The sequence below is a fragment of the Aspergillus ochraceoroseus genome (assembly GCF_002846915.1).
Source record: "Aspergillus ochraceoroseus IBT 24754 chromosome Unknown P175scaffold_1, whole genome shotgun sequence".
NCBI lineage: Eukaryota > Fungi > Ascomycota > Eurotiomycetes > Eurotiales > Aspergillaceae > Aspergillus > Aspergillus ochraceoroseus.
This window is the reverse complement of record NW_024468476.1, coordinates 5,800,100-5,810,306: the sequence shown is the minus strand read 5'-3', so window position 1 is coordinate 5,810,306 and position 10,207 is coordinate 5,800,100. Positions and strand designations below refer to the sequence as shown.

Genomic DNA, 10,207 nt, shown 5'->3' with positions numbered 1-10,207 from the left:
AAAAGTTAAAATATTAAGATTTTATTATAAAAATTTTATTACTAAATATTTTAAAAAAATTAAAATATATAAATTAATATTATATAAATATTTCTAGCCTAAGATTTATAAGTATATTAATTAATAAGTCTAGAATTATTATCTTTACTATTAAATTATTTCTTTCTAAAAAATAAAGTAAGAAGTATTAAGATTTTTACTAATTTCTAAATATACCTAGTAAGATATAAGTATAGACTTTATTATATATTTATTATTAAATAATAACTATAATATTATTCTAGTTATAATTAATTATTTAATAAAGATAAAGTATTTTCTCCCTTATATTAAAATAATTAATACTAAAGAAGTAGCTAATCTATATTTTAAATATATTTGTCAGGGGGCAGAGTCAGATTCAGATATTCATTGACTAGGAGCTAACCAGACAGAATAGTAGAATAGCAAGTATTAGATAATAGATAGGATATAGCTTAAAGAATTATAATAGGATTAAGAATAATATAATTTAAATATAGGAATAAGAGTAAATAATTAAGGTAAAATTTAATTAAATAAATATTATAATTTTATACTATAATAATATCTTTCTTCTTAGGATTAAGCTTTATTAAGACTAGGAAGGAATTAGCTAGGATTTCTTAAAATAATAGAGATAATAATTATTTACTAGTTAGTAAATATTCTCTAAATATTTAATAGGCTCTTTAATTAATTTATTATATTTAATCTACTTAATAATATATTATAACTTAAATTTACTATAATTTTAATAAACTTATTAGAAATTAAGAACTTTTTTAACTTCTTATTTTTCTAATCCTTCTACTTTAATAAATAGTAGTAGATTAGAATATTAACTAGATAAAGAATTATTAATAATAGGATAAAATAAAGATATATTAAATATAAGATAGATTCTTATATTTTTAAATAATTTAAGTTTATAAATATATAAGCTAATAATTCTCTTAATATAATATAGCTTAAAATTCTTCTAATCTAATTTCTTTTATAGGTAGAGTATTTAAATATTATAGATATCTAGCTAGATTTCTTGCCCTATAATATAATAATATATAGATTATTTTTAATAATTAGCTTATACTTTATAATAGACTTAAGTAGATAAAATCTTAATATAAATAAACTTATAAATCTTATATATAATATTAATAAATTTCTTAATATTTTTTTTAGTAGGATAGATAATAAAATAGCTTAGTTTAAATCCTAATATTAGGTAAAATCTATAGTTAGCTATGAATAGTAATACTCCTATAGACTTAGAATAGATAAAATTAATAATAAATTTAGTTATTAGTAGCTATTTAGATTAATTATCTTATAGGTATAATATATATACTTGTAAGTATTATCTTAAGATAGTATTAATATATTTAATTTAATTATTAGTCTTAAGATAATAAGTAATAAATAGTAGGTTATAGATCTTTAAGTAAGATATTAAGTATTTTTAAAAGATAGTAATAAACTAGACTCTATAATCTAATATAATTATTTTAAAGATATTATAGAGTTTCTAGATATATTTAAAATATAAATTAGTTACTTCTTTAATATTAATTATTTTAGTATAGGGGAGAAAGTACTTTATCTTTATTAAATAGTTAATTATAATTAGAATAGTATTATAATTATTACTTAATAATAAATATATAATAAAGTCTATACTTATATCTTACTAGATATATTTAAGAATTAATAAGGACCTTAATACTTCTTATATTATTTCTTAAAAAAAAATAATTTAATAATAAAGATAATAATTCTAGATCTATTAATTAATATATTTATAAATCCTAAATTAGAAGTATTTATATAATATTAATTTATATATCTTAGTTTTTTTAGAATATCTAGTAATAAGATTTTTATAATAAAGTCTTAATATTTTAGTTTTTATTTTATTATAATTAGGTATATAAAGTTAATTTTAATATTTTAAGTATAGACTAGTATATCTATAATTAGTTAGTATAATATTAGGGTATCTTAATAGACTATTTTTTAGGATATTTAGAATAGACTAGAGCTTTATATCTTATAAATAAGCTTTATTAAATAGTAATTATAATATTAGTAGTAGGGAGATTAATTTATTAATAGTAAGTTATTTAATAAAGTATATCTAATATTAGTTATTAATATTTAATCTTAGATTAGTAGTAATCTTAGGTAGTAGATTTTTAGATTTTAGGATAGTCTAGCTTTAATAAAGGAATTATTTATTCTTTTTTTTAAGTAGGTCCTCTAACCTCCTAGTTAATATATTAGGCTTAGTACCTAACTTTTTAGAGTAGTAATATATTTAGAAGTTAAATTTTAATAAAAATTTAGACTAGTAGGCTTATTAATAATTTAATAATTTAGTTAATATAAAATACTCTAGATTCTAGTAATCTATAATAATCTTTATAAGTAATAGAGTTTCTTCTAATTTAGGATATTATTTTTTAAAGTAATAAATAATAATTAATAATTCTTTATTATAAATCTTATAATTATATTTTATTATAGAATATTTCTTAGAAAAAAATATAATAAAAGATAATATATTTTTATTATTATATTATAATAATACTCTAGTAAATATATAATTAAAAGTATTAATTTCTAGAATTATATTTTTTAATTAATTAAAAGATTTTAATATTAAAATATTTATAAAAATAGCTTTTAGTTATTTAAATATTTCTTAGTAAATAAGTATCTAGTTAAAGTTAATATTCTTCTTAATTAAGTTAACTAATAGTTTAATAATTTTTAAAAAATTATAAATAAATTAATAATAAAAATTCTTAAAGCTAATAAAAGTTTAAATATTAATTAAATAGATTAGTATTTTCTACTTAGTAATTATTTTTACTTTATTAAGATTTATTTAAAAATTATCTCTATTTATAATTAGTTTTAGGAATTTTATCTTATATATAAAGAATTTATATTTATTAAATTTAGTATAAAATCTTATTACTTATAGGTATTCTAATATTTATTAAATATAATAAATATATTTAGTATAAATTTAGCTATAAATTAGAATATTATCTAGATATATAATATAAAGAATATCTAGATAATTATATAGGGCTTTATTAATAAATCTCTAGAATAATACTAGGGCTCTAGTAAGTCTAAATAATATTATTAAGAATTTAAATAGATTTAATTAAGTTTAAAAAATAATAAGATATTTTTATTTTTTTTTAATCTATAAATTATTAAAAGTAAAGATAATATTAATTTTTAAAAAATATTTTATTTTTTTAAATTATTTAATATTTTTTTTATTAGTAATAATAAATAATAATTTTTTATAATAATTATATTTAGGGCTTAATAATTTATATAGAATTATAAGTTTTTTCTAAATTTCTTTATAAATAGAATAAGGGATATAATAAGAAAGGAACTAGAGTAAATAAAATCTTTTTTTAAATTTTTTTTAATTTATTTCTTTAGAACTTTTAATTTATCTTAGGATATATTATATAGGCTTTTAAAAAATAGAATTTTTTTAAATAGTAATTTAATCTTATAATTATTAGATTAGTAGGGTAATAAGTACTTAGCCTCCTTTAGTAAGAATATATTATAAAATTTAGTAAATTTAGAGGATAATTACTCTTATAATTTAGATTTAATAATAATAATAGGATTTAAAGTAGCTTTAATATTAGTAATAATAATAATAAATATCTAGTATTTATAATAAATATATATAATATAAGTAGTAATTAAGACTCTAGTAATATCTTAGTTTTTTAGAGATTTAGAGTAGAGATTAAAATATTAGAAAGAAACTTTTAATAATATATTATATAATATTAAAATCTTTATAAATTTTAAAGATATATTATAATATTTTTTATAATAAGAATTTTTAAATAAAATAATATAATTAATAAATTTAATCTAGGGATTATAAATCTTTAATTAAAATAAATTAAGAATAATAAGAAAATATATAAATTAAATTATAAAAAAAGTAATATTTTTTTTAATATAATTATAAATTTTTTAAATTAAATAAATAAAATAAATAATATAATTAAATTTTACTAGAATATTATTAAATCTTTTTAATAAAATAAGATTTCTTAATAATAATATCTTTAATTAATTATTTATAATTTAATTATAATTTATAAAATATTTATTCTTAGCTCTAGAGTTAATTATAGTAAAGATTAATAAAATTTTATTAAAGATTTTTAGGTTAATAAGTAAGATTATTAATTTAAATTAATAATTTTTTTTTTTTATTATTATTCTAGCTATTATAACCTTTAATAAGTAGAGGAAGTATTAAGAGTATCCCTAATTATAGCTTAAATTAGAGATACTTTATTTTCTAATTTAAGAGATATAAGATATTTAGTAAATAGGATTTTAGTTAATAGGAAGTATAAGTCTAGTTTAGTAGTAAATATAAAGATATGACTAGTTAGTCTTTAATTAAGGTATAGGTAGCTACCTATTAGATAATTAGTACTACTATAGTAGTAATATAAGTATTAAATTTAATAATTAAGGTAATAAGTAGTAGATAAATCTATTAGATCTTTAGTAGGAGTAATAATAATAATAGGATTAATAAGGATTATAAGAATTTAGGTAGTAAGAATTAGCTTTAAGATAAGTTAGAAAGACTAGGAATTTTTTATAAATAAGAATAGAATAGTACTTATATAATAATAATAATAATTTTCTAGATTTTATAAGTAATTAGTAAAATTAGAATATTATAATAAGACTTTAAAATATATTAATATCTCTTAAAATTCTTAATTAATAGCTTATTTTAAAATTATAAATAAGATATTTTTATTTATATTTTTTTCTAATATAAAATATTAAAATTTAGTAAAAAAAATACTAAATTTATAATAAATTTATTAAAAATAAAATAAGTTAATATAAATATTAATTTCTAGATTTAGATTTTTAAAAACTTTTTTTAAGATTTTTAAAATCTTAATATAATTACTTAATTTATAGATTCTATCTTAAATATATAATAAGATTTAGGTATATAAGATTTTTTTAAAATAACTAGTTATATAAGCTATTTTATTATTTAGGATTAGAAAATAATTAAAATTTATAATTATTTTTTAATAGATTTAAGAAGTAAAGTATCTTAAGTTATTTTATTAATTATTAAACTTATTAAGATTAAGAAGTTATTTAGAGGTTTAAATAATAAGAATAGATATAATAAGAATAATAATAATAATAAAGGAAGTAGTAATATTAGTATTTTTTTTAAAAAAAGATAATAATTAAAAAAGTATATTATTTTAAGTAAGTACTTTAAATAATTTTTATTAAATTTTTTTAATTTATATTTTTTAGTACTTAATTATATTATTTTTCTATTAAATATAGTTAAGAAAATTAGTAATAATAAAATATAAAGTAGATAATTTATAAAGTTTTTCTATAATAGTAATAAAGAATTAATATATTTTAATAATATATTATCTTAATTTATTAAGAGTATTATATAAAAAGGTTTCTATATTTTTAGGTAATATAAATAGTAAGATAGGTATAATAATAATAATTAATTCTTAATAAAGAGGAGCTATATAATATTAGGGAATAAAGTTAGATTTAGATATTTATTAACTAGAAGCTAACTAGATAAAATAGTAGAATAATAAGTATTAGGTAATAAATAGAATATAGCTTAAAGAGCTATAATAGGATTAAGAATAATATAGCTTAAATATAGGAATAAGGGCAGACAGTCAAGGCAGAATCTAACTAGATAGGTACTACAGCTTCGCACTGTGACAATATTTAAAAGCTTTATAGTATCCCTAAAATAATTATATTAGATTATAAAGTCTAGTTTATTATTACTTTTTAGAAATATTTAATATTCTATTTAAAAATTTATAATTTATTATTTATTATTTATTATTCTAAAATTAATAATTAAACTAAATATATTAATATTATCTTAGAATAATATTTATAAGTATATATATTATATTTATAAGATAATTAGTCTAAATAACTACTAATAATTAAGTTTACTACTAACTTTATTTATTTTAAGTTTATAGGAGTATTATTATTTATAACTAATTATAGATTTTACTTAATATTAGAATTTAAATTAAGTTATTTTACTATTTACTCTACTAAAAAAAATATTAAGAAATTTACTAATATTATATATAAAATTTATAAGTTTATTTATATTAAAATTTTATTTATTTAAGCTTATTATAAAGTATAAATTAATTATTAAAAATAATTTATATATTATTATATTATAAAGTAAAAAATCTAGCTAAATATCTATAATATTTAAATATTTTATTTATAAAAAAAATTAAATTAGAAGAATTTTAAATTATATTATATTAAAAAAATTATTAGCTTATATACTTATAAATTTAAATTATTTAAAAATATAAAAATCTATTTTATATTTAATATATTTTTATTTTACTTTATTATTAATAATCCTTTATTTAATTAATATTCTAATCTACTATTACTTATTAAAATAAAAGAATTAGAAGAATAAGAAATTAAGAAAGTTTTTAATTTTTAATAAATTTATTAAGATTATAATAAATTTAAATTATAATATATTATTAAATAAATTAAATATAATAAATTAATTAAAGAATTTATTAAATATTTAAAGAATATTTATTAATTAATAAATAATTATTATCTCTATTATCTTAAGAAGCCCTAATTACTTCTTTCCTAGTCTTAATAGAGCTTGACCCTAAGAAGGGGGGTACTATTATAATATAAAATTATAGTACTTATCTAATTAAATTTTACTTTAATTATCTACCCTTATTCTTATATTTAAGCTATATTATTCTTAATCCTATTATAGCTCTTTAAGCTATATCCTATCTATTACCTAATACTTATTATTCTATTATTCTGTCTAGTTAGCTCCTAGTCAATGAATATCTGAATCTGACTCTGCCCCCTGACATAAGGGCGGACAGTCAAGGCAGAATCTAACTAGATAGGTACTACAGCTTCGCGCCGTGACAGATTATAAGATCTTTTTAAGAAAGAGAATAAATACTTGCTATATTAAAGTTAAATAATATTAAAAAGAGAAAATCTAGTAAGTTTCTTATTTAAATACTTAAAGGAGTTATAGAGCTAGTAAATACTATAGTTAATCTAGCTCTAAATTATTACTAAAAGAAAGTTAGTATATTTCTAGCTATTTAAGCTTAAAAAAGAAAAGACTATCTAGTGTTATGGCGTAGCTGTGTACCTATCTGGTTAGATTCTGCCCTAATTATTTGCCTCTACTCCTGTATTTAAGTTATATTACCTCTAATCCTGTTATAGCTCTTTAAGCTATATCCTTATCCTGACCTAATTCTTACCTATTATACCTATATATAGATAGCCTGAATATATACCCTACTATTAGCTATATCTACTGCCTACCTGCTCCCTATAATATTATATAGCTCCTACCCTAGGTATAGCTACTACTAATATATTAAAATAACCTAAACTATTTCTAATTATAGATTTAATTAAAGAATTTATAAGTTATATTATTAATAATCTTATTATTTAGATTATTTACTTTAGATCTTATAATAGATATACTAATTTCTTAAAGAAGAAGATTTATATTTTCTAAAATTAAGTTAATAAAGCTAGCTTAGAGCTAGTTAAGAAAAAGGGAGTAGTACTATACTAGAAAAAAAAATTAAAAATAATTTAATAAAAGTTAATTAAGTTTAAGTATATATTTATTATATTATAGGTTATTATTACTTTTATTATATTTATTTTTATTACTATCTTTACTCCTATTAAATATATCCCCCTTACTAAAACTATAGTAGCTAATATAATAAGAGTATTTATACCTATTTTTACTAGCTCTTTTTCTAGTACTTATTTTAGTAAGAAACTCCCTAATTTATAAAAATTTAATAATATTTATTTTAATCTTTACTACTTTATATAATAAATCTATAATAAAATAAATACTAACCTAGATTATTTTCTAGCTATTAAAGCCTAATTAATCTATATAGTAGGATATTTAACTAGAAAGGCTTATAAATTAATCTTACTTAAGATAAGATTTAATATTCTCTAGTTTTTAGATTATCTTAATCTACTTAATTATCTAGAAATAATATTTAAAGACCCTAATTAAGTTTAAAATGCTTAGAACTGCCTCTATAATTAGAAATAAAGAAACTTAGACTTTAATACTTACTTTATAGAGTTCTATTATCTTACTTTAAAAAAAAAAATACTTAATAATTTTCTAATATTTCTTCTAATTTAAAATATCTTAATTAAATTCTAAAATATATTACTTTATAACCCTACTTTATTTTAAGACTTTTAAGAATATACTAATTATTTTTAATTATTAAAAAACTATTACTACTAATACTAGCTATAAATATCCTATTCTTACCTAATATCTAGTTCTTATTATTCTAGTCTAGTAGTATTAAGAAACCTTCCTAGTTTTATTCTATCTAATTATCTAGTTATACCCCCTATATCTAGAAAAGATTTAAATACTATAAATCTATTCTATACTTATTATATATTATACTCCCTTAGAGAAAGATAATATAAATATAAGAAATACTTTTATTATAAAAATAAAGTATATTATATAAAAGATTATTTCTTACTTAACTAATACCTTATATAAATCTAAGAGTAGATAAATATATTAATATATTATTCTAGCTTAATCTTTATTATAATATTACCTACTCCTTATATTATAGTATAGAATAATTATTTTATTACTTTAAAGAAATTTAATTAATTATACTCTTTTAATACTTTACCTAACTTAGAAAATAGAGTCTACCTAGCTATAATTATTATCTAGTACTAGAATATATATAGAAGCCCTTATTACTAGATATATTACTTTACTTATCTTATATTATTACTAAATTAACTAACTTCTTTAATCCTTATTATATGCGTGCTAACTTAATAGTATAGTAGGTATAATTATACTAAAAAAACCTAAAAATACTAATTTATACTATAATTAATTCTAGAATTAAAGAAGTTAACTTTATAAATTACTAATAAATAAAAATATATAAATTAAAGATTATTTTATTTCTTTATTTAATATTCTTATCTAGCTTCTATAGTAAGAAGGTAGAAAAAGGTATAGTAATTTATTATATAAAGGCTAATTTATTATTAAATAATTATTATAACTAGAAATCTATTTTTTATATTACTTATCTCTCCTACTATTTAATTATCCTAGAACTAGCCTAGCTTATTATATATAACCTAAAGATATATTTCTCTAATTAAATAGCTATATTTAATAGCTAATATTACTATAAATACTATAATATATCTTTTAAGCCTATAAGGATAAGGGCTCTAATAGATATTTCCTAGAAGAATTAACTTAAGTAACTAAATTAATAAGAAGAATTATTAAAGTTAAAACTTCTTATACTTATAGAAATATACTAAATATCTTTAAGAGTACTAGTTATATATACCTACTATCTAGTATAGAAATTATACTAGATTTTATTAAATAAAGTTAATAAAAAACTAAAATATAAAGATACTAGTCTTAAATTACTACCTATATTTTTCTTAAAATTATAAGATTTTTAAGATATATTTAATCCCTAAGAAGTAGAGAAGCTACTACTATACTAACTATATAATTATAATATTAAGATTTAAGAAAAAAAATAGCCCTTATTTAGTAAATTATATCTAATATTATAAGTATAATTAATTACTCTAAAGAAATAATTAGAAAAGAACTTAAAGAAAGATTTTATATATTCTAATTTATTTCTAGCTACTTTTTTTATTTTATTTATTAATAAACCTAGAGATAGCCTCTACCTATATATAGATTACTAAGGACTAAATACTATATTAATTAAGAATTACTACTTATTACTCCTAATTAAAGAAACCCTAAATAACCTATAGAAAATATAGTACTTTTCTAAGATTAATCTAGTAGCTACCTTTAATAATATCTATATTAAGAAAGGGTTAGAGTACTTAACTACTTTTTAAATCTATTTTAGGCTATATAAGTCCTTAATTATACTATTTAGCCTGACTAGTACTCTAGCTATCTTCTAATATTTTATAAATAATATCCTATAATAATATATAAATATAT

At 16.0% G+C, this 10,207-nt stretch overlaps 1 protein-coding gene across 1 annotated transcript; it reads right to left on the bottom strand.

The window, feature by feature from the left end:
- Window positions 1-1,546: 1,546 nt before the first annotated feature.
- On the bottom strand, window positions 1,547-1,702 carry P175DRAFT_0429960 (uncharacterized protein; the record flags this gene model as incomplete). Its single annotated transcript, XM_040893394.1, has 1 exon — window positions 1,547-1,702. A coding segment is annotated over one exon (156 nt), but the record flags the coding sequence as incomplete, so codon positions are not given.
- Window positions 1,703-10,207: the final 8,505 nt, after the last annotated feature.